Raw genomic sequence first — 26,394 nt, forward strand, 5'->3', positions numbered from 1 at the left:
CTCTCACTTTGTCCCAGCTTACCCTTCCCCCTCCCTGTGTCCTCAAGTCCATTCTCTAGTAGGTCTGCGTCTTTATTCCTGTCCTGCCCCTAGGTTGTTCAGAACCATTTTTTTTTCTAGATTCCATATATACGTGTTAGCATACGGTATTTGTTTTTCTCTTTCTGACTTCACTCTGTATGACAGTCTCTACGTCCATCCACCTCACTACAAATAACTCCGTTTCGGGAAAACAGCTTTTAGATGAAGATGTCATACAACCAACAGTCTCAAAACACCAAAGAGGGCTCTTGGCCATATGTCTATACCAGAATTAAAAACCCATCATGTTATTTGAGAATAATAATAGTTAATCATAAAGGTAATGATATTAAGTGCTTATTATGTGTATCGGCCCTTTTCATGAATTAGGTTAGCGAGTTGGCAACAACCTATGAGTTAGTCTTAATAAATCCCTATTACAGATGGGGAAATTGAGTCACAGAGCAGTTAAAAGTGATTTCCCCGAGGGCACACAGCTAGCAAGTGGCCATCTGATCTCTGAGTCCATTCTCTTAACCCACACACCACACACTACTGAAATTTGTTTAGAAACCTCTGAATGATTCAAAATGGTATCCTTTTTAAAAAGAGGAAGAAAATCATCTCATCAGTAATACCATTTATATTTCAAATTTCAACAAAATAAGTTGCAAACAAGGCCTACATTGCAGAAACTAGATGGAATGCTTTCCAGGTTAAAGAGGCAAACAAAGAAGAAGTGTATAAAGAGAGCTATATTAGGAACAAGAGACAGCAAAGTCAGATGCAGTGATGCAGGAGTTTGGTGCTGTTTCTTTTCTTTTTTTTTTGTTTTTGCTGTACGTGGGCCTCTCACTGTTGTGGCCTCTCCCGTTGCAGAGCACAGGCTCCGGACGCGCAGGCTCAGTGGCCATGGCTCCCGGGCCCAGCCGCTCCGCGGCATGTGGGATCTTCCCGGACCGGGGAACGAACCCGTGTCTCCTGCATCGGCAGGCAGACTCTCAACCACCGCGCCACCAGGGAAGCCCTGGTACTGTTTCTTTTTGTTCACAGAGAGAACACACTTCTCCCATGTGCTCTACGGCCTGGGCCTGCCCTCACTTGCTTCCCCGGCTTCCTTTTCTGACCAACAAACAGGTGGAATTAGGCGATCTCCAAGGTCCCTTTCAATTCTAAAATTCTAGGCAGAGGAAAAAATGACCTCATCATCACAATCAAACCCACGGGATTTTAATTTATGGAGGTGAGTGAGTGATGACACGGAGAGATGAAGGCCACGGAAAGAAGAGTCCATCACTTACAATTCCAGTGGGAAGCGGCCACACCAGGCCACCAGGGCCACAAGAAACCTTATCACATGCAGGGACCAGAACGCCAAGAAACAGAGACAGGAACCGGGACTACGGCTTTATGAATATAACGGGGGTGGAGTAGCTTGATGGGGATGTCACCTACTGGACCGGAAGTGAAAATACACATGTGAGAGTCTGTGGACGGGAGGACTGTAATACGATTTCCACGTGCCCGCAAAAGCCACCTTGAGATAGAGAGAGGTCAGTGGCTCTGGCCGCCGGTCCAGCCCTACGATTAATGACCACCAAGCAGCCACTGGTCAACACGCTCATCCAGTCCAACTGGCTACCGGGGTTTGACAATGGGGTCGTTCTGAAAACGAAACTGTGGACTGCTAAGGACTACGTGGCACTTCCTTATTTCTGTAACATCCCTGGACGTGGTGCAGTCAGCACAGCTTCTCCTCTGTCAGTACTTCCCGGATCATAAAGTTTTATCTAACAGAACTGCAGCTGCCTGTGAAGTGGCCCGCCTTCCTCTTGGGGGGCGAGGAGGGCGGGGGGACCGGGTGACTCAGGTGTGCGGGTGGGGACAGTACCGATAAAAATAAAGACGGGAGAGAGGCTGAGGGTGGTCCAGAGAGAGCTGGACCAAATAAATCAAACCGAGGAACACACACACACACACACACACACACACACACACAGAGTGAGAAGATGTCAACAGAAAAGGCGGGAGAATAAGAAATCATACCCTCATCTCTGGGGGCTGATGTATTATCAGTTCACTTCTTCTTTTTGGAAGTGATGGATTCATCTCACCAGAGGATTACATTTTCTGCCCGGGAAGCAATTCATAACCGTAAACTCTAGTTTTACCCATGGTAAAAAGCACAAACATATGCTGAGAGTTCTTTTTGATTTTTCAGTCTACATCACTATACATGTCCATAACAACTCTACACTTCAATGTGTTTATCTTAAAAAAAAAAAAAAATCCCCAAGACCCGGCTCTCCCACACTGTCCCAATTCTCCACTATCTTGCTGGAGAAAAAACCGAGTGCAGGGAGGTGGCTTTATGAGCCGCAGACCTGTTCTCGCTGACCTGCCGTAACATGGAATTCAGCGTAAAATGGAACTGCTTGGATGGCGCCCCAAAGAAATACCAGGAGGACCTCGTTAAAAATAGGGTTTCACTTCTCACATCTGGCCTGGACCCCAGGGGCGGCGGCGGAGAGCAGCCTGGGCTGCTGGCTGTTGCAGACCTCGCAGTCCTGCCAAGACCTGTAACATCCGCTAGACCTGGGAGGCCTCCAGGAGGAGAGAGCACGAGGCAGGTTATGAACCAAGGGTGCTACTTCCTCCTGGGCCCACAGCTGGCCGGGGGGCGGCAGCTGCGCGAGGGGCGCCGGGGAGGCGGCCGCCTGCCCCCACAAGCTCAGCCAGACCTCCGCTCCCGCTTCCGGCCGCCACTCGGAGGAGCCTCGCTCGGGGCCCGCTCCTTCTGGCACCACCGCCGCAACAGCTTTGAACCCTCGTGAATTCCGGAGCCGCTATTCGTTGACTGGGAAAGTCGAGCACGACTGCCAAACCGGAGATTTACGATGGACAGGACCGTTAAAAACTACAATTAACACAGGACTTGGGGGAAAAACAGAGAAACCAAGTTGGAGGAGAGAGGGAATAAGTCACACCATGCTCGACACAAGTGCTGTTCTCACACGGGGGAATTTCCTCCAGACCGCTTGCCCTCGCAAATTAAGTTTTACATGTAATTCTTGTGGTCCTAGAATTCTGCACCCGTGTTCTTTCTTACCTAACACAATATAAGTATTTCCCCTGGTTGCTAATTGGTCTCAATGGTCACCATTTTGGTTGATTCTCAGTTTTCACTGACAGTCATCCCTGACTTACACACACGGCCTCCGGATTTACTTTCAAAGACTCATCAGTGGCTTCCCACCGGACAGCCTGGCCTTCGTGGGCTGTTGAGCCAGCGTCCCAGCACTTCCTTCCTTCCCCTCCTGTCCTGTAGCCTTTGTTCCCCGCGCCAAGATGGTTCCTCCTCCATAAACACGCGGGGCTTGGCTGAGCCTCCGGGCACTAGCTCGGGCTCTTGCTTTTGGTTGAAATGCTCTCCTTCCTCCTTTGCCTGAACAGTTCTAGCTCAATGCCTCCTCCTCTCCGCACCCTCCCCCATGGTCCTCTGCGAACTCCTCCAACCTCACACGTATCAGCCTCTGGGTCAGACGCCTCTTTAATATCTGTGACACTCCCTGGGTGGGGAGGAAAAGACTTCCTTCCCCCTCCCATCTGTCCTTCCAATCCTAGCACCTAGGGCAGTGCCACCACTCAACAGACAAGCCAGCGAGAGACATTTATAGAACTGCAAGTCAGGACAACTGCTTTATTTGTGCGTATCAAGGATTCCCGGATGGCATCCATACCTCTGACAGTACCTAAAACAATTTAACATAGCACAGGGGCAAATATTTTAAAATCAAAGTTATTTACTTTGATGTGCATCATGCAAGCACGATTAATAGATATTTTTGAAAATTTAGGATAAAGTAACTGCTTAAATTTAAGGAAAAATGTTAATAAATATTAACAAAATACTTTTAGGTATATGCAAAAATGATGTAGACAGTACAAGAGAATTGAGGATGGGAAATACACGTATAGACAGAGGAGGGCAAGAGAAGTGTCCAAAGGACAAGGAAGTAATCGATACTCACTATACACACATGGGGGCGGGGGGGGGGGGGCGTCCAGGTTCCCTGGATGGGAAGAAACTCCTACATTCCATTAGTAGGCTTGGACAGGAGTCTGCAAACTATACCCTCTGAGCCAAATCTGTTCCCTTGCCTGTTTTTGCAAATAAAGTTTTATTGAAACACAGCGACTCTCACGTGTCTATGTATTTCTGATGGCTGCTTTTGCACTACAAAGACAGAAATGACTGGTTGTGACAGAGACTAAAATACTTACTATCTTTTACAGAAAGATTCCTCCGACTAATCCAGAGGAGACACCTAAACTAGGCGATGGGACCAACAGGTGCTTAGGAAAGCAGTTTCTGATCCCTCAACTTGTTTTATGAGGCCACTATAACCCTAAGATCCAAACTTGATGAGGACATCCAAAAAGGAACATCACAGCCTAACTTCTCCTGGTAAAATACACTCAAATATACCAGACACAGAACTAACAAACGGAATTCAATGATATATATGAAGAGCACAAAATGTCCAGGCCAAGTGGGGTTTATTCCAGGAACACAGGCTTTAATGACCAAAGATGAACCAACAATTTCACCACATTAAGAGTCAAGAAAGGGCTTCCCTGGTGGCACAGTGGTTAAGAATCCGCCTGCCAATGCAGGGGACACGGGTTTGAGCCCTGGTTCGGGAAGATCCCTCATGCTGCGGAGCAACGAAGCCCGTGCGCCACAACTACTGAGCCTGAGCTCTAGAGCCCGCGAGCCACAACTACTGAAGCCCGCGTGCTTAGAGCCTATGCTCCGCAACAAGAAAAGCAACCGCAATGAGAAGCCCGCGCACCGCAACCAAGAGTAGCCCCTGCTACGCCACAACTAGAGAAAGCCCACGCGCAGCAACAAAGACCCAAGGCAGCCAAAAACAAAGAAACAAACAAACAAAAAAGAGTCAAAAAAAATCACTTACGTGTAACGTTCCAGAGCTAGATGGCCTGTTCTGAATCCTAGCTCTACGACTTCCTGGCAGTGTGACCTGGGCAAGTGGCTACCTTCTCAACGCCTTGGGTTTCTCATCTGTCAACGATACCGGCTGCTGTGCCTACTTCTTAGGGGTAATAGTTTTATTGGTCAAGTACTTAGAATCATGCCTGGCACAGAGCACGTGCTCAATAAATGGGAGCTGCTGTCAATAAGGCAAGGCAGTGACAATGGGGAAAGATGTATCACTGACAAGATTCGGGGAGTACCCGGCTGGTGGAGACAGTACAAAAGATACTATGGACAAAGAATATTTGAACAGGATTCGATGTTTTCATAGTAAACCGCGATACGATTACGGGACAGAGGAAGTTTTTCTTTGCCGGGGAGGGACGGTGGTCAGGAAATGGCAATGGTATTACGTGTGGAATTATGTTAAAGAATGCTTGGGAGATATACAGCCAAAACAGCAGTATGGAAGGCAACAGAGCGGCTAGAGGTAGATACCAAGACTGGGGGATCAGAGGGGTTAGGGATGGACACCTAGACTGGTGGGTCAGAGAGGTTAGGGATGGACCCCCAGACTGGGGGATCAGAGAGGTTAGGGATGGACCCCCAGACTGGGGGATCAGAGAGGTTAGGGATGGACACCTAGACTGGGGGTGAGTAGAGAGGCTAGGATGGACACCTAGACTTGCAGAAGGAACAGCACACTGGCCACATAGACATGGGAGGGAAAGAAAAGGATGTCACCTTGGGGACAATGGCATTTAAGAAGTGGGTCGTGGAGACATCAGTAGAACAACATATAGAAACTTGGGAGGAAAAGGACAGTGTTGTGTCTGACAGTCCAGACGACTGGCTCTTCAGTCTGGAAGGAAGAAAGGGAACTGAAATTGGCAGGAAATAAAGTACACCAAAGCTGGACACTTTTAAGGTCACATTAGAATTTCAGAGCAGGCAGATCTTAAATGTAATGGTGTATGAACTTTGGAAAACAGGCACTTTGGTAAGTGGTTATTTCGTCTTAGCTAAAAAAAGGAAACAGGAACCATCTTAGGTTTTTTCATATCATCAGTAACGTTTAAAGTAGGAAACAACGGTATCCTAAGACTTAAGGGCATCTTCAACAGCATCTAACCTCTTTCTGAGGGCAATACCAATGGAAATTGTTTGTCTGTACTGAGCAAGACACATATTTAAACAACTGTAACTTATAAACACTCAACTGATTTTCAAGTGATTTTTATTCTCATTGCTTCCCCCCACCCCCCCGACAAATTAATGAGCACAAGAATGGCAAATCTTGAATCCGAGCTTTTACGCACATACCAACGAGAGCAGTAAACTTAGAAAAGATTGCACAACCAAAACTGCACGGGAACCAGGATGACTGTGAACATCTGGGACATACAAAAGCAACTTCTCCACGGTTCCGTTTTGCTACTCTAATTGGTTATTATCAAACCCAAAGTGCAGTTTAGGAAAACACTCTTCCTGAACAAAGAGGAGTTCGTTGGCAACTAGTACCACGACAAGAGGGTCTGTGACGAGACGATTCTCGTAGTACAGGTTCTTTCCGACGCCCAGGCACAGCGTAAGGGGAGGCTCAGCCCCGCTGCAGACTGTGCTCTGCAAAGGGAACGTGGGCAGGCTTCGCTGGAGGAGAAGTGTGCATTAGTGATGCCACAAATCTCTCCTGGGGGGTGCTTTACTCTTTTCTACTAAGAGGCATGGCTATCATATTCTCCAGCTACTTACCTGCCCTTACATTTTTTAAAGTGATTTTTAAAAAGTGAGGTAAACACAGACTCACAAATGCACAAGTGATAGATAGGCAACCACAACCTGGACTGGACTGGGGCAGGAGGGACACAGCCAGGGTCTGTCCAGGTTCGCCATCTGTCCCCCTCAGCAGGTGCTGCAGGCCCCCACGACCACCCTCTGATATAAACCTGGACACCAAAGCTCGGGAAGCTAGCAACACTGCGCGCGTGTCATCGTACATGCTACTGGGAGAATCAGGTGCCATCAGGTCACTCCACCAGGAGAGGACACCTGCAAAGCGTGTGCCTGGTTCTCCTGGACTGGATGCCATGCACCTCTTCCCTTGGCTGATTGTAATCTTTTGTTTTGGGCGGGGGGGGGCGGGTGTATTGATTAATTTTTTTAAATAAATTATTTTATTTATTTTTGGCTGCGTTGGGTCTTTGTTGCTGCATGCGGGCTTTCTCTAGTTGTGGCGAGCGGGGGCTACTCTTTGTTGATGTGCATGGGCTTCTCATTGCAGTGGCTTCTCTTGTTGTGGAGCACGGGCTCTAGGCACACAGGCTTTAGTAGCTGTGGCACGTGGGCTCAGTAGTTGTGGCGCACAGGCTTAGTTGCTCCACAGCATGTGGGATCTTCCTGGCCCAGGGCTTGAACCCATGTCCCCTGCATTGGCAGGAGGAATCTTAACCACTGTGCCACCAGGGAAGCCCCTTGATTAAATTTTAATGGAGAAAAATTGAAGCTATCAATTCAAAATAAAGTGCACTACCAGATATTGCATAAACAAGACATTTGAACAAACAAAATATAAACCCAATTATACTACAATTAAGAGGAACATAACAGGGCTTCCCTGGTGGTGCAGTGGTTGAGAGTCCACCTGCCGATGCAGGGGATGCGGGTTCATGCCCCGGTCCGGGAGGATCCCACATGCCGCGGAGCGGCTGGGCCCGTGAGCCATGGCCGCTGAGCTTGCGCGTCCGGAGCCTGTGCTCCACAACGGGAGAGGCCACAGCAGTGAGAGGCCCGTGTACAGCAAAAAAAAAAAAAAAAAAGAAAAAAGAGCAACATAACAGAAACGGAGACATAGGATTGACTTTGATTGATCTGTATCTTTTCTCTCCAGCCTTCCTGAGGTATAACTGACATATACCAATGTGTACACTGCGATGCTTTGACGCACGGATATACACTGTGCAAGGGTTACTCAACAGGCTACTTAACACAGGCGTGGCCTCACACAATTAACCTGTGTCTACTTCAGTGAGAGCACCACGTGGTACATTATAACCTGTGTCTTTGTGCTGTAATCCACTGAGTGTGACACTTAGTAAATTCTGTGAATCCTTCTAGCAAACCATAGAGCCTGAGCGTGCTCTAGGGGGCGCAGCCAACAAACCACCAAAAAGGCACTGCTTCCATCTACTGGAAGACATGAGGACATGAGACATTACTGTTTTACATGGTTTTATTTAATGTTTATTTGTTTTTTTTTATTTTGGCAGGGCGGCTTGAGGGATCTTAGTTCCCCGGATCGAACCCGGGTCCCGGCAGTGAACGCGCCGAGTCCTAACCACTGGACCGCCAGGAAAGTCCCTCACGTGATTTTAAAGGTACTTTCATCCTCTACTCATAGGCACAAACTATTCAGGTTCTTCCTGATTTATTATTTGACGAAACCAATATTGTCTTTTATGATTTCTAAAGCAAAGGCTACCATTACCTCAGAGCAATGCTTGCCTTGGCCGTTTTTGTAAAGATGCTCTTTCTAAACAGGGACAACATTAGCAATGTGGAAGAGCCACTGCAGTCAAAAATATTTTTAGAGACTCAGCTGAACAACAAGCCCTGAACTTGTGTTTAAATTAAGATAGTTGAACCATTAAAATGACTTCCCGAATCCGGGAAACGTGTCTTGCATAAGAAGTCATTCCTTGGACCCAGGAAACACAGCGGAGCCTACCGGGTGATGTGTCAGCTGGTGGGATTACAGAGGGCAATGCCGCTTAATCATTTTTGGAGATGCAGTTATTCAAAACTATTAAGAGGAACACCCTTTTCCTGGTTATCTAACCTCCTCACTGGGAGTCCAAAGCACCCCTCCAAACCGAAAACAAAACCCAGACTGAAGACTGTTACTCCCAATTATTTTATTATCTGCTAGAGAACGGTTCTGGCAGACTTCCCTCTTCCTCGAGGGGAAAAATACTGGAAAAATTTAATAAAAACAGGGACTGCATTATACTCGCTGTTAAAATCTACTTGAGTTCTGCAGCAGAAGGCATCAAAATGCAGCCCAAGAAGATGGTAAAGAGTGAGAAAATGAGAATCCCATTACAACTCCACTTTCCAATAAAAACTAACTGGAAGAAGAAACACCCCACAACTCAGGGATGTGTATCAGTGCTTCTCAACTGGAGACGATTCTGCCCTCCAGGGGACATCTGGCAAAGTGGAGACATTTTTGGCTGTAACACAGGAGGGTGGGGAAGCGTTGCTGTCATCCAGTGGGTGGAGACCAGGGATGCGGTTTAACAACCTACAATACCAGACAGCCTCACCGGCAAAGAACGACCCGCCCCAAATGTCAACAGTGCTGAGGCTGAGAAACCCAGGAGAGGCTGACAGTCTTTTGATAATGCACGCTCTTGTGGCCATTCAGAATATCTCCAGAGATTAAGACCCTCAACTCTGCCCACCTAATAGAATTCTTCAAGCTAAAGACCATAAGGGGATATTTAAAAACCTTGTACAACACTGGAAAAGTGGTGGGGAAGAACATTGCATAGACTTTTATCCTCCCCGTAAAAATACAGCCCGTCCAGTACCTATGGGCCCGATCAAATGCAGAATTGCTTCTCATGACAATTACCCAGGAGGAAACGGCCAGGTGAGCACGGCATACAATGCACACCTGAGTTTGCTGAGTTCCCAAGGAAGCAAAGATTTGTGCTATGTATACATGACAACTGCTGTTCACCTTCAGATGACTCTTCATTATTTTTTCTGTTTCCAAAAGCCCCAGAAGGTTACTGTGGCTATCCACTTCTCAGTTAATACAGCTATGAGTCGAATCCAAGTAAAATAGACACCCCATCAAAACCTAGGCCTACACAATGGCTAAAGACCTGAAAATTCTAAGTAAAATGTCTCGGCCTCGGTTGTATTACTGACCTCTCTCTCTCTCACACACACACACACACACACAAACACACACAGCTCTGCAGACCATGGAAGTGCAAAATTATCACTGCTGTTTAATTTTTTTGTTTAATAATTTCAAGATTATCATGGACTGAGAGGAAGTTGTGAAAATAGTGGAGTCCTGTGTGCCTTTCACCAAGCCTCCCCGAATGGTGACATCTTATCTTGCCCTAGGACAACATCAAAACCGAGAAGTTACATCCAACTGACTGGTCACCAGACTGCAAACCTTCTCCAGGTTTCGCTATTTCTGACCTGTGCGTGTGCGTACGCGCATCGCCTACACACGTAGTGTGTATAATTTTATCCCATGTGTCCATGTGTGGTCACCTCTGCGGTCAAGACGCAGAGCTCTTTCATCAGCACGAAAGAACTCCCCCAAAGCAGCCCTGTGCAGGTGGACCAGCCACCCGACGCCCGGCAGCCATCTCTGCAGGCTTGCCATTTTCTGAGCGCTCTACAAAAGGAACCGTACAGTCTGCGGCCTTTGACGATGGCTTGTTTTTTCCAGCACATCTCCTTGGAGACTCACCCAGGCTGTGTCATGTATCAATAATTCGTTCCCACTTATTGCTGAGTGGGACTCTGGGATATGGACACACCACAATTTGTTTAGCCAATCACAGACATTGGGGAAATCTCCAGTATACTGCTACTGCAAAACATGTTGTTTTCAGTATTATTTTTAAAAAATAATCAGGGCCTCCCTGGTGGCGCAGTGGTTGAGAGTCCGCCTGCCGATGCAGGGGATACGGGTTCGTGCCCCGATCTGGGAGGATCCCATATGCCGCGGAGCGGCTGGGCCCGTGAGCCATGGCCGCTGGGCCTGCGCGTCCGGAGCCTGTGCTCCGCAACGGGAGAGGCCACGACAGTGAGAGGCCCGCATACCGCAAAAAGAAAAAAAAAAAAAAAAAAAAAAAATCAGATTTTTGTAGGATACCAACCTAGCTTAAAAATGACCCCATGTAGGGGCTTCCCTGGTGGCGCAGTGGTTGAGAGTCCGCCTGCCGATGCAGGGGACACGGGTTCGTGCCCCCGTCCGGGAAGATCCCACATGCCGCGGAGTGGCTGGGCCCATGAGCCATGGCCGCTGAGCCTGCGCGTCCAGAGCCTGTGCTCCGGAACGGGAGAGGCCACAACAGTGAGAGGCCTGCGTATCACAAAAAAAAAAAAAAAAAAAAAAAAAAAAAGACCCCATGTGTGCCAAGGACTCACCCCAAACGCTGTACAGTTCTATTAAAAAGCCTTTCAGTGTTAATAATGTTACTGTGGAATTTAAGTGGCTTCTTATCTTCCTTTTGAGACATATTTTCCAAACTCTGAAATACTCTACACACAAAACTTACCTATAATACTGTGATTTATTTAAAAGTTGTGGTTAAAATATACATGATATAAATGCACCGTTTTACCTATGTAAAGCGTCCGGCTCAGGGGCATGAAGCGCGTTCACACTGCTGTGCGACCATCCTCACCGTCTCCAGAACCTGTTCAACTTCCCAAAAGGAGACTCTGTCCCCGTCCCACACTAACTCCCATGCCCTCCTTCACCTGCTGGCACCCACCTTCCCGTCTGTGTGGATGTGACTCCTCCAGAGACCTCGTATAAGTGGAACCGCACAGTATCTGCCTTCTGTGACTGGCTTACTTCACTGAGCACAGGGCCCTCAAGGTCCATCCCCGTGGTAGCACGGGTCCGAGGTCCCTACTTCTTAAGGCCGAGTAACATCCCACTGAATGGAGGCACCACACTGTGTTTCCCTCTCATCCGTCCATGGACACTGGGTTGCTTCCACTGTGATTTTTTTTTGCGGGGGGCTGTGTTGGGTCTTCGTTTCTGTGCGAGGGGTTTCTCCAGTTGCGGCGAGCGGGGGCCGCTCTTCATCGCAGTGAGCGGGCCTCTCACTGTCGCGGCCTCTCCCGTTGCGGAGCACAGGCTCCAGACGCTCAGGCTCAGTAGTTGTGGCTCACGGGCTCCAGACGTGCAGGCTCAGCAGTTGTGGCTCACGGGCCTAGTCGTTCTGCGGCATGTGGGATCCTCCAGGACCGGGGCACGAACCCGTGTCCCCTGCATCGGTAGGCAGACTCTCAACCACTGCGCCACCAGTGAAGGCCCAGACTTTTACTTCTGAAAACCATGGATGCTCCTCTCAGAATAAGCCACATACGGCAATGCTAATATAGGCAAAACATATGTGTAAGAGATTGGCCTCTCGACCACGAATCATGACAGATCAGAAAGTAAATTCCAGCGTAGGAGGAGTTTTCAATCCTACTCGGAAGTCTTTAAATCTCCACAATGAAGCAAGAAGTTCACCATCTTGCTGATTTGTGATATACGATAAATGACTTTCTACCATCTATCATAATGATAAGCTTCTTTCACTGTCTAAAATGTTAAAAACGACAGCCACTGGGGACACGCAGCCTGGTAACACCCTGGCACCTGACAAAACATTAGGGAAACAACTTCTCACTTGTGTTCCTTGTTCACTGTTACAGTTACCACCACAGTCATCAAGTGGTTTTGATTAAGCCTCTGTCTGTTCTTCATGGTGTGCAAATGTCAGTCACAAAACTCACAGCAGAGAAACACTTCCCCAAGTTTCGATGACGTTAATACCTTGGGTGTGTAGTCAAATCAATGCATGGAAACTTTTAGCATCTGCCCTACCTGGGGCCCTGCCGGCAGGAATCCTGCTATCTACCTGGAAGCCGGCCCAGACGGACGTATGTCCTGCCCACAGGCTCGGTCTTACCCACTGGAGGGCTGGCCAGGCGGCAGAGTTCCCTCGTTTCCTGCAGAAAGGTGAACACTTAAGGAGAACTAGGTGTGCACGGGTGGATGTTCTCTCACTCAGCAGATCTGTGGAAACCGTGACCCCGGTACAGGCTCACGAAGGCTAATTTTAAACCCTGAGAGGAAGCGTAAAACTTCATCAGTATCCTGTAGATGTATCTGCGGAGCACAGTGTCCTTTTACTTACTTTCCAACATGTCCTGCGCCCCAGGCACCAATTAGCTATACAACGCGAATCAAACCTATAAAACCACTGATGGTTGTGAAGTGCCTCGCTGCCGAGTGAGACCGAAGAGGATGTGGTGGCTTCTGATAAACTCAACCCACACTTGTCACATGGCCAAGCAATCCCACTCCCAGATACCAACCCAAGAGAAATGAAAACCCACGTACGACAAAAGCCTGTATGCAAACGTCTGCAGCAGCCTTAGCTGTAATCGTCAAAACCTGGGGACAACTCTAATGTTCTCACACGGGACAAGGACTAACCGCCCTGCACCCCTAAAATGGAACATGACGTAGCGGTAAAGAAGGAACTACGGACGTATGCACCAGTGTGAACGAACGTCAAACGTACCGAGAGAGGCCAGACTGTCAAGGCTCCCTGCTGTAAGATTCCACATCTAAGACATTCTTGCAGAGGCAAAACTACAGGGACCGGAAGCAGAGTGGTGCTTTCCAGGGGCTGCAGTGGGGGGAAGGGCCACAGGGGACTTTTTGGGGTGATGGAGCTGTTCCGTATCTTGACTGTGCTGGTGGTTATACAACTGTAAACGTCTGGCAAACACTGCAAACCTGTACTCCAAAAAGGGTGAATCTTATGGCATGAAAATTGTAATACCTTACATTAAAAAAAAAAAGAAAGAAGGAAAAAGAAAAAGATGGTACAGATGAGGGTGGGGAGGGGAGAAGCAGCCACATCTAACAAGGAAAGGTCACGTCTGTCTTCTCCAAGGCTGCCCACTGAGATGAACGAGAAAAAGGTCTTGTCACGATTTAACGTCATGGAGAATCTGGCCCCAAACCCCCACACCTTCTCTCCTTTCCAGAATTAACGGTGACACGGACCCAACGCCATATGAGACCATCTTTCCCTCCATCCGTCAAGGAGCTGGTCCTGTGCACACGACATAACAAAGACACTCGGGCTTGTTCATGACAGATCTCCAAAGCCATTCATTCACCTCCTTCACCAGAGCCTTGGCAACTCCTGGCAGGTAAACACCCTGGTTGTGTAAAGAGCTGCCTGCCACCAATGCTAGTGTCCACTGGGTCCCTGCCCCACTGGATCTGGGAGAACAATGTTTCTGTATAATTTAGATTTGAGGATGAGGCCCCAGAGGAAATATTTAATGTGCCTACAGAGACTCACTTATCGGATGTCTGGAGGGGCCGCTCGCAGAAGCCCAGGCAGGCCGACACGCATCCACAGTGAGAGAACACGGAAAACACCGACCAGCTCAAACGGGCTTTGCCTTCTTAAACAGGTTGTTGATTGATCGAACCTGGAGTTATTTTACAGAGACAGCCCTGTGTCAGCACAACACGAGAACCCATCTCCAGGATGACCCCGGAACCAAGAATCTTCAGTCTGTGGAACTCAGAGAATAGAAATGTTGCCACCAGAGCCTTTCATGAAGCGAGAAACCCTTCAATGAGGAAAACCTGGCTTCCAGCAGTGCGAGTAGCTTGTACGGACTGATTGGAGACTAGCCAGTCGGCTTCCAAGTTCAAAACTCCCCCAACCCTTTGAGTTTTGCCCCAAACCCTGGATCAGGGAGACAGATGTGAGTCCTGCCCCTTGTGTCCTTGCAGGTTGACCTCGCAAAAGACCTCCTTCTTCTCTCAAAAGCTGGTGACACAGTACTGGCTTCTATGAGTGCTGGGCAGTGAGCCTTTGCTCGGATCATGACGGGAAACTATGGGCTGCGTGGCAAAGACTCTCTGCCACAATCTGCTTCCTAAAAATTGCCCAGACGGCAGATCTGACCACACGATTAACCCCTGTAAGGCAGAGGCCAACAGACTCCTAGCCCTCAAAACTGGACTCCAGTAACTCATGCAAATACCAACTGAGCCACTCTGGTGCCAGAGCTGGTCAAAATCTCCTCCTGCTGAGTTGAAAAGCCTTGCTGACTAACCAGTTTCACTTAACAGGCTGCCATGAAGCGCAACTGTGAGATGTCACAAATCAATAGTATTTAGGGAGTGCTTTCTATGGGCATGGCCCTTGCTTCAGACAACAAACAGTGACAACAAGCCTTTAAGGAAAAGGCTGTGGAATATATATACAGCTGGGTGAAGGTCAGGGAAGAGTCCAAGATGACACGAATTCTGCCTCTTGAGGGCAGAAACCCAAAACAAGTCCATTTTCAAGATTCTTTCCTGAGTTTGCAGAGATGAGACGTGGATTCGCACAACACTTTCAGGAAAGTATCATTTCAATACCCTGCCTTCCTGCTACCTGGGGGGATGAATGTTCTGTCGGTTATCTTACTTGCAGCCAAAAGCATCCTACCTGATATGCAATACGTTTAGTGCAGGACTCTCTGCATCGGCTCAGGTGGCAGGAGCAGGAGTGCCCGTGGTTGCAGGGAACTTGTCCCTAGAGCGGGCGTGGAACACTGAGTCTATTCCTGGTTGTGAGGTGGTGGGCAGATCTACCAGAGAACCAGGGGTGTGCCTCACTGCGGGGTCCTCACCACCTACCATCTCCGGCCTCCTCCACACCCCCTTTCTTCTACACACAACCTGAGGATGAAGACTACTGAAGACTTCACAACAGAGAACTTTCAACCTCTAGTAGAGAAGCCACGCTGGGAGGGGTTGAGGAATGAATCACTTATCACAATACAGGACTTAGCTTGAATGCATTTGATGGCGGCAGAGGAGAGAGAGCACAGATACTTAATCAAGAGACCTTTTTCTTTTTTTTTGAAAAACTAGAAAGGAGACATTAACAGGCCAAGGGGAAGGTGCTCTTTGCACTTGGTGGGTGCTCGATAAATATATGCTTAACCAAAGCTTGAGATTTGAGATAAACATGTAAAACCACCCCAAAATGAACAGTTACACATTAGGCATTTCTTCCTTTGAGCATGTCCTCGTGGGGTACTCGAGTCAGTCGTCAGAGGAACACGGAGTAATCTCTTAACTCCTCACTCAACCTATGGGATTTTCTCTAGGGAGTCTGACAAATTAGGACAGCCGTTCAGCAGACGTTACATACAATCAGCGTTGATGAAATTCTATACATCGCTGTCTCCCAAGTCTCCGTCTCAGTTGCCTGGTTACAGAAACTTTATCAACAAATGTGAGACAAATGTAAACAAACACCAAAAAAGGAAGTTTCGCCTTTCTGGGGGAGGAATGGAGATTTCTGTGTTTATTCAAAGAGGTCAGCAACGCTCCTGCCCTACGGCTCTAGGAACCAACCACCGGGAGAAACCTTTCTCTGGGTTACACAAAAGCTTTCTTTCACACCCTTTATTTACCCTGATGTTCACAGACAGAGGGACGGGGATTTTAGCGTGTGATTTGTCTACACGTTTTGACCGTGCTTTTGCCTTCATCCTATCTTTGTGAGGAGGTGTTTCTAAAAGGAAAGAATCCCAAATTCAATGCTGGAAGTCTACAGGGAGACAGGGTGTGGTACATGGAACTTTCATTTACAATCGTTTCTGGGAATCTATCAGATCAGGGCTAGGGGAACACTTGTACTCCAGGTGAGAGATTCCCTGGTTAAGTTCTGAGGTTAAGGTATCAGAGCAGCAGTGGTGATTTCCCTGATTTACAGGGGTTAGGCAGTGCCTATTTTGTTTTGCTTAGCAATTTTTTTTTTTTTGCAGTACGCGGGCCTCTCACTGTTGTGGCCTCTCCCATTGCAGAGCACAGGCTCCGGACGCGCAGGCTCAGCGGCCATGGCTCACGTGCTTATCAATTTTTTATACTATGTTCTGGCAAAAGCTAATCCAAATGTTCGAGTGTATATGTAGAAAGAACGTGTACTTTCCATGAAAAATGCTAGCTGGGGTCGCTAGCAGAAAGAGAGATCCAGGCTTGGGTGGGGAGAGGTTTATTTATAGCATGCTACATGCCTGATGTATTTCATCCCTTTTGCCCAGGATAACCTTTTTTTTCCCCTAATTTATTTATTTTATTTTTTGGCTGCATTGGGTCTTTGTTGCTCTGAGCGGGCTTTTCTCTAGCTGTGGTGAGCGGGGGCTACTTTTCGTTGTGGTGCGTGGGCTTCTCAGTGCGGTGGCTTCTCTTGTTGCGGAGCACCGGCTCTAGGCGCTGCAGGCTTCAGTAGTTGCAGTGTGCGGGCTCAGTACTTGTGGCTTGTGGCTCTACAGCGCAGGCTCAATAGTTGTGGCGCACGTGCTTAGTTGCTCCGCGGCATGTCGGATCTTCCTGGACCAGGGCTCAAACCCATGTCCCCTGCACTGGCAGGCGGATTCTTAACCACTGCGCCACCAGGGAAGCCCCAGGATAACCATTTTTCCAATGGGTAAATAATGTGTTCAAGAATAAGAATCGAGCCATTTGGTTTGCCTGCAAGGCCTGCCCATCGCACCCTTCTGGGCTGACCCTGAAAGAGCCCATCCCAGGGGCCCACAGGTGGTTCACCCTGAGTCCTAGCATGTGTGTTGCTGGCAAGTGGGACCTGGGAATTGGCTTCCTTCTTGAAAAATCAAGTTGCAGGATATATACAACACGACACCAAGTGTATAAAGCTTAAATGTGCACAGAACAAACTGTTAGGTTGAACTGGCCCCTCAAATTGAACTGGCCCCTCAAATTCATATGTTGAAGTTCTACCCCCCCCAGTACTCCTCAGAATGTGACGTTATCTGGAAAAAGGGTTACTGCAGATGTAACTAGTTAAGATGAGGTCATACTGGAATACCATGAGCCCCTAATCCAATACGACTGTGTCTTGACAAAAGGAGAAACCTGACAAATTTAGACAGAGAGGTACATGCACACAGGGAGAATGCCACGTGAAGGTGAAGGTATGTATCACGGGATGATGCACCTACAAGCCAAGGAAAGCCAAAGACAGCTGGGAAAGCACCAGAAGCTGGGAGAGAGGCTGAGACAGACTCTATCACAGCCCTCAGAAGGAACCACGCCAGCTGACACCTTGCTTTCAGACTGCTGTCCTCCAGAACACTGAGACAATATATTTCTGTTCAAGCCACCCAACCAAATCACCCCACCTCCATATATATACAGCATATGTGTACACCAGCCCATAAATGCCCTCCCTGTGCTGGAGGCCAAGAACCCCAAATCACCCCACCCCCATATATACACACCGTATGTATACACCAGCCCATAAATGCCCTCCCCGTGCTGAGGGCCAAGAACCCCAAATCACCCCACCCCCATATATATACAGTATAAGTATACACCAGCCCATAAATGCCCTCCCTGTGCTGGGGGCCAAGAACCCCAAATCACCCCACCCCCATATGTATACAGCATAAGTATACACCAGCCCATAAATGCCCTCCCTGTGCTGGGGTCCAAGAACCGCAAATCACCCCACCCCCATATATACACACCATATGTATACACCAGCCCATAAATGCCATCCCTGTGCTGGGGGCCAAGAACCCCAAATCACCCCACCCCCATATATACACACCATATGTATACACCAGCCCATAAATGCCCTCCCCGTGCTGAGGGCCAAGAACCCCAAATCACCCCACCCCCATATATATACAGCATAAGTATACACCAGCCCATAAATGCCCTCCCTGTGCTGGGGGCCAAGAACCGCAAATCACCCCACCCCCACATATACACACCATATGTATACACCGGCCCATAAATGCCATCCCTGCGCTGGGGACCAAGAACCGCAAATCACCCCACCCCCATATATACACACCATATGTATACACCAGCCCATAGATGCCCTCCCCGTGCTGAGGGCCAAGAACCCCAAATCACCCCCTCATATATACACACCATATGTATACACCAGCCCATAAATGCCCTCCCCGTGCTGAGGGCCAAGAACCCCAAATCACCCCCCCATATATACACACCATATGTATACACCAGCCCACAAATGCCCTCCGTGTGCTGAGGGCCAAGAACCCCAAATCACCCCTCCCCCATATATACACACCAGAAGTGTACACCAGCCCATAAATGCCCTCCCTGTGCTGGGGGCCTAGAACCCCAAATCACCCCACCCCCATATATACACACCATATATACACACCAACCCATAGATGCCCTCCCTGTGCTGGGGGCCAAGAACCCCAATCACCCCCGCCCGTCACCATATCTATCACAACTGCTCTTGATCTTAATTCCAATCTGATTTCACATGAACAGAAATGTCAAGGGAAAGAAGAACATGCTGCCTTATCCCACCCCAGGAATGGGACGGCCCCTGAACCTTCTCTTCCCCCCTGTAATCCTCTGAACAAGAGTGTTCTGAGCTCTTCTTTTTCTATAGCCTGGGTGTTCGACCAGTGAATGGTTGCTCGCTTTGCACTTGGCATGTGGAAGATGATTTCCTATAGACAGGAGGCCGCCCTCTTACCTGACTCCTGGAGATACCGATACACCAGGAAGTTCACCTCGTCACTGGTTATGCTCATCTTAGCCTCACCTCACGGCGATGAGGTCTTCACGAAGCGGGGGCCACCTTCTGTGAGCAAGCTGGGAGGAGAAAGTGGAAGAGAGCTGTGAAACACCACCTGTAGTTTTTTGTTTTTCACTGCATTCTTTTTGAGATGACTGAAAAATATAATACTCAGGATGTTGTACATGTGAAGGTAATTAATGCCTGATCCGTGTTGTATTTTGTGATTACATAAAGATTTTATACTTGTTTGTGTGTGTGTGTGTGTGTGTGTGTGTGTGTGTGTGTGTATAGACACATTCATACAGGTGAAAATTTTCCCAAAAAAGATGAGTTGGTGTATTTTATAATGCTGGGATGGACTCATATATAAACCACTAATGGAGACGAGCTCAGGGGCCACAGAAAACGAGAACACACACTGATTTTTTATTCACTAAAAATCCCGTGTGCGTTATGGTCACGAGGCAGTTGACAGCGAGCTTGCATGGGATCCTGATGCGCAGCGGGACAGACGCGGCCGCCTTGGATGCCGCCACCCTTTCCTAGACAGACGGGGAAGACGACCGGGCGGGCCAGCAGGCACGTCAACACCCCCAGGCAGGGCGACCGTATGGTCTGCAAAACACCTGTGGCTCTGAAGCAGTGATTAATCATAACACCTTCCACCCATAAAAGTTCAGTGATGAACTGGACCGTCACTGAACCTATCGGGTGCACACGGCCCTGAGAAGGCAGACACACATCAGCACGGAGCTAAGTCAGCGTATGTATCACCCTGACGTGGCTTCTATACAGAGGCCAGGTGCAGGAAGCCAGCCCATGGACACAGAGAGAACCTACATCGTTTGTAGTTTGCCCCAGAACTGGCTGCATCAGTCTGGCCGAGACCGCAGTATGGGAAGACAGGTAGAAACCTAGGGGAGGAGTGAGGGGATGATGGGGACTTCGGAAGCCTCTGGGTCTGAGGCAGACAGTAAGAACAGAGCCTTATTTTCTTCACGATCCTGAGTCAGGCCTATGAGCACCCTGGCCCAAGACGACAGAAGTCAATCAAACAGAACTCTTTTATCCACAGAGAGAGCAGAATTCACACACGTGTAAGAGCATTCACTCCAAACGGCAGCGGCCGAGGAGGGCCACAACTTCCTTCAGTTATGTCATCAATACCGAACACTTCAGGCTGTTTGGGAACTGTCTTCAGAGGCCATGCCATATGTGTTCAGGCATCTTTACGGTGGCAACTCTTTCATTATTGAATTACCATTAAATGTCCATTTGTTTAGAAAATGATAAAAGGATGAAATGCACATTTCGAGTTGTGAGGATGTGAATTGAAGGTCGTCATGATGGACACACCCCACGATGGCCCCGCAGTGAGTGCCACCGGATATAATCCCCTCCCCGCCAGTGTGGGCAGGACCTGTGACTCCCTTCTACCCCACAGAATACGTCAAAGGAGATGGATGCCACACCCTGGCTAGGTTCGACGGCAAGGATGACCAGATGTCACTCCTGTAATTGTTACATTACATTGTGCAAGACTCTTACTGGACTAGAGAAAGACTGTCCTGCTGGCGTTCACGTGAACCGCCCAGGGCACCGAGGGCGGTCTGGAGAAAGCTGTGCGCCTCAGTCCTACAACCACAGGAAAACTGAGTTGTGCCAACAGTGTGAGCTTGGAAGAAGGCCCTTCCCTTCCCAGCTCTAAATAAGGATGCAGCCCAGCCGCCACGTGGCTGAAGCCTCTTGAGACCCTGCGCAGAGGAGCCCTGCACGTGCCCAGTCTCCTGACCCTGGGAAACCGTGAGAGAATGAACGTGTTGTTTCTAGCTGCTGAATTTGTGGTCATTTGTTAGGCAGCAGCAGATAACTAATACAGTGGCCTCTTGGGGCACTCCAGGTCTCACTGTGTCGTCTTAACAAGATTTTAATTTGTAGTTACCAGAATTTTGTCATGCAAAAATACTTGTCTTCTTAGCTTAATTAGGTGGTATTTCTGTACTTTTGTAGACACTGGAAAGAAAATTTGACAGTTAAAATATAAATTTGTCAGGGCTTCCCTGGTGGCGCAGTGGTTGAGAGTCCGCCTGCCGGTGCAGGGGACACGGGTTCGTTCCCTGGTCTGGGAAGATCCCACATGCCGCAGAGCGGCTGGGCCCGTGAGCCATGGCCGCTGAGCCTGCGCGTCCGGGGCCTGTGCTCCACAACGGGAGAGGCCACAACAGTGAGAGGCCCGTGTACCGAAAAAAAAAATTATATATATATATATATCTCTATATAAATTTGTCCTGAGATGTCTGCTTGAACTCTGGGGAGTTCACATATAAGATGGCATTAGGAAGATATTTGAGACTAAATAAAAAGCTATGAAATCAGAGCATATACAAGGGAAAAAATAAAACATTATTCAAAGGACAGAACAAATAATAACAAAGATGTGTACGGCAGAATAGTGTAGTTCTAAAGAGACTTTTTTTTTTTTGGCCGCATAGGGTCCTAGTTGCGGCATGTGGGCTTCTCTCTAGTTCTCCTCTCCAGTTGTGGCGGCGTGCAGGCCTAGTTGCCCCACGGCATGTGGGATCCTAGTTTCCCGACCAGGGATCGAACCCGAGTCCCTTACACTGGAAGGCGGACTCCTTACCACTGAACCACCAGGGAAGTCCCTAAAGAGACTTTTGATGATATAGAGTGGCAGTAACGATGTCGACTCAGTTCTCACGAGGAATTCAGTTTCAGGTTCTCTCTATGGTAAATAGTAAATGGTGGCGCCACTGGGATGTGATTAGGTCATGAGGGCTCCACCCTCATGAAGCGGTTAGTGCCCTTATAAAAAAGAGACCCCAGAGCATTCTCCTTCTTTCTGCCATGTAAGAACACACTGTTGCACACTTAATACACTATAGTCTAGTGTAAACCCTACAGGAAGAGAAGATGGTGGTATCTGGTCCTCACCAGATACTGAATCTGCTGGTGCCTTGATCTTGGACTTCCAGCCTCCAGAACTGTGAGAAATAAATGTTTATTGTTTAGACTGTCCAGTTTATGGTATTGTGTTAGAGCAGCCTGAATAGACACCACCCCTAACCCGCTTTTCTTTTATTGTCATTTTCAGGACTTATAAACAGGGAAATCTAATCTCAGCAACAGGGTCTCTTGGCCTCAGGGAGTCTGACTTGGGGCCAGACGATTCTCTGTTATGAGAACACTCTGCACACTGTAGGATGTTTAGCAGCATCCCTGGCCTCTTCTCACTAGACGCCAGCACAACCTTCCCTCCATCCCCTACGGTTGTCATGATCAAACACACCCCCAGACACTGCTAAATATTACAAATTGCTAAACTGCTGCTGGCTGAGAACAACGGTTATACAGGAAAACTAAGCATTTTGTGTTTGAAATTAATTCCATTTATAAAATTGTAAGACACCGTGGAGCTAGCTCATAGACGTTGCTTAATGAAACGGCCATGCTGCTAAAAAGGATCCTTTAAAATGTACCATAAGAGCTTGGCTTTTTCAAATGGTCTATGTAAAATCTTTCCACAAAATCACATTTTCATAAGGAAAGTACTGATATTTGTCTTTCAGCATCCAGATCTTTCTTGCTTTCTAAGGAGAAGGTATTTGGATACATACGGACGACACCCCTGTACCCAGAGCCTGGTTCAACGTTCCCCACCCCACAAGTGTCTGTAATATATATTAGAAGTGTCTGCACAAGCGTTAGCACAGGACTCTGGAGCGAGAGAATTTAAGATCCTCAAGAGAGGGGAATTATGGACGACTTTTGTTAGTCCGTTCCCCTGTTTTTCTTTATGCATCAGCCTTTTTCACAACTAAGAAAATTTCTGTTGAAGCTCTAGCTCTCTACTTTCTGATCCCAGATTCATCTTCTCTCTGAAATTTTAAGTTAGGATCCAAGGATCAGAATGATTTCCCCAATATGGTTTTAACTTCTTAAAGGATTTTTGATTTGTAAACAGCAGAGGAAAGAAAACAAAAAGCATCCCCAGCCTGCGATAGAACCAGGGATGTGATACCATTTGGTCCACAGGAGTGTCATGTGTTTCTACTGACTGGTCCACCTCAACATAGGCACACCTGGAGGAATTGTGGGTTCAGGTCCAGACCACAGCAATAAAGTGAGTCACAGGGTTTTTTCTGGTTCCCCAGTGCATGTAAGAGTTAGGTTTACACTATACTGTAGTCTATTAAGTGTGCAACAGTATTATGTCTTAAAAAAGCTATATACCCTAATTAAAAATTTTATTGCTAAAAAATGCTAAACAAAATCTGAGCCTTCAGTGAGCTGTAACCTTTTTGCAATAACATCAAAAATCACTGATCACAGATCACCATAACAGATATAATAATAATGAAAAAGTCTGAAATGGTGCAAGAACTACCCTAATGTGACACAGAGACACAAAGTAGCAAATGCTGTTGGAAAAATGGCGTCAGTTGACTTGCTCGTTGCAGGGCTGGCACCAACCTTCAATTTGTAAAAAACGTTATGTCTCCGAAGTACAACATGTGACATTTATGAGGTATGATTGTACACATATGAGGTACATGTACGTACACATATGAGGTATGCCTATACATGTGTTAATTTAAAAAAACCTGATCTAACAATTGGATCAAAGTCTCTCCCACCAATAAAACACCTTCTTAAATTAAATGGCTTAAACTTCTTAAATGACTGCTTCTTCTAAAACCTAACTAGTTCCAAAGAAAGGATTTACAGTGACTAGTGAACTGAAATGTGCATGTATATTGTGAGACTATTCAATACACACAGGAGAACATTCTTTAAACTGACCATAAACCGCAGCAACATTCAATCCACTCCAACGCTTTGGGTTTGATTACACCAAAATCAAGAGAAACCAACAATTAACTGGTGTCTAACTGCGATACCTCTGAGCAACGCGCTTGAAGGTGGCTGCTGTCAGTTTACTGGGTCAACGTCACTATTTTGACTCAAATGAGTAAAACGGCTGATCTTCACCTGGCAAAAGCTACTGTTTTAGACAAATTTCGCCAAGATCTACATAAGGTTGGGAAAAAGAGTTACCTATCCTCTTTTCTCCAAGACAAGAGCTCAATTTCCAGAGAGAGATGTTAGAATAAGATGATGGATTTTTTAAAATCAGGGATTTTCTGTATAATTTCATGTATAATAAATAAACGTGCTAGTATGACAGTGCTATTCAAAGTTCTGCTGGGCTGGAAGATCTCTCAGCCGAGGGTCTGGGGGGTCCCTCCCCACGCCGCGTTTCTGGTGTGGGTGGCAGTGAGCACATCTCGTGCCACGCCGGCCATCTGACCGTGTGGGGCGCCGTTTCCTGAGGCAGCCCGCAAGCCAAGGCTGAAGGAAGGGCGCCTTCCTCCAGTTCAGCAGGAAACTGGGGTTCCGGCTCTAGGAGCACGTCTCCTCAAAGCCCCCCTCGCTCTCTCTGCTGAAAGGTGAGCCAGCTCTTAACGCAGGTGTGAAGTAGCAGCAGGCAAGGCGGTGAGTTCCTAGCCGGCGAGCTCGGCCCCGGGCACACCATTCACTCGGGGACGGGCGCGGGCTTCTCTACCCCAGACACAGACAAGCGAAATCTACGTCAGTGGCTCAAGTCCCAGGTCTGGTGTTTTGTTTTCTCAGTTGTGTTAAAATACACACAACATTTAATTTACCACCGTGACCATTTTGGAGTGCACCAGCCGGTGGTGGCATCGAGGGCAACCCCATTCTTGGGCAGCCACCCCCCCCCACCTCCACAACTTCATCACCGCCAACGACCTCTGTCCCCCGTCCCCCCCGCCCCAGGCCCTGGGAACCACTCTTCTGCCTCCTTTCTGTCTCTGTGCGTCTGAAATGAGAACCAACGTTCCATCCTGCAGGCGGGAGGCGGTTTCTGTCAGCCCCGAGGCACTCCGCCACTGCAAATACTAGCACAGCCCTGACGCTCGCCACGGACTTTCTTCCATCACCATGAGGGCCGGACGTTGCTGCCTACAAACACCTCTGCAGAAAGAAACGCTCTGTGACGAGAAGACCCCACAGCGAGAAGCCACCACGTCTCCCGTGAGATGAGCACGTGGACCCCGGTCCCGTGTTCACTGTAACCCCACTGCAAACCGAAACACGGGCAAATGCTTCACCCTGCTTTTCCCGCACTTAAGATAAATGAGGTACAAAGTGATGATAGAAACAATTACCAAGCACCTACGACATTCAAGGCATGGTGATGGCAACAGCAGGGATGACACAAATTCAGATGCAGGCGCGCACGCGCGTGCACACACACACACACACAGACACACCGCTTCCTTGAAGCTGTCAGTAAGATGTCTATGCAAATAACGACAAGCTCCTGTAGTTAAGCCCCGCGCCTATACCCTAAGGTGCTAAGAGGCACAGCAGCATGGCTCCAGGGGAGGCTAGGTCAGGGAGGAGGGGGGAAGGTCTGGAAGAGGGGGAAGTCCTGACGGACACAAGATGCGGCGGAGAAACATGAAAAAGGAAGAAAAGGAAGGAGCTGTGGGCGGGGGGTGGGGTGGGGTGTGCTGGGTCACCTTCAAGGGCGTACCGAGTGCTCCCTGGGACCCAGGGCAGGAAGACGGCCCTCCGTGCCATCACCGCGGGCTGTGAGCTGGGGGAGAAGTTGGCCTGTGTCCCTTCTGCCAAGGACGATTTTTGTGGGCACGTGATGTGGAGCTCGAAATGCTTGTACTGGCTGCAATAAAGCTGGGGTACACCACGGTGATGGTTCCAGTGTCCACGGACTTACTGGCTACAGGTAAGGGAACTAACGTCCTGAGAGCCACAGGGCAGATCACAAAACGTAGGACTCGGGGGCCTCGTGGCTCAGAAGAGCCAGGTGGCCTGACTCCTAATCATACCTCCATCCCTTTCTAGCTGTGGGTTGCAGGGCGGGTCACGTGGCTCCGTTTTCCTTTCTCCAAACTGAGGATCATGAGAGCCGTTCCACCTGGCAGAGGTGGC

The 26,394-nt window shown here is 48.3% G+C and overlaps 1 protein-coding gene across 5 annotated transcripts in view; it reads right to left on the bottom strand.

Moving 5' to 3' along the window:
• TBL1X (transducin beta like 1 X-linked) overlaps nucleotides 1–26,394 on the bottom strand; it is a 223,626-nt gene that overhangs the window by 33,992 nt on the left and 163,240 nt on the right. For all 5 annotated transcript variants that reach the window (XM_060086317.1, XM_060086316.1, XM_060086312.1 and 2 more), the window contains one exon: nucleotides 19,354–19,472. In XM_060086317.1, coding sequence (XP_059942300.1) covers nucleotides 19,354–19,411 — 58 coding nt within the window. In that variant the 5' untranslated portion in view covers nucleotides 19,412–19,472. The remainder of the gene's footprint in view (nucleotides 1–19,353; nucleotides 19,473–26,394) is intronic.

The sequence above is a fragment of the Mesoplodon densirostris genome, chromosome X (genome assembly GCF_025265405.1).
Source record: "Mesoplodon densirostris isolate mMesDen1 chromosome X, mMesDen1 primary haplotype, whole genome shotgun sequence".
NCBI classification, from domain to species: Eukaryota; Metazoa; Chordata; class Mammalia; order Artiodactyla; family Ziphiidae; genus Mesoplodon; species Mesoplodon densirostris.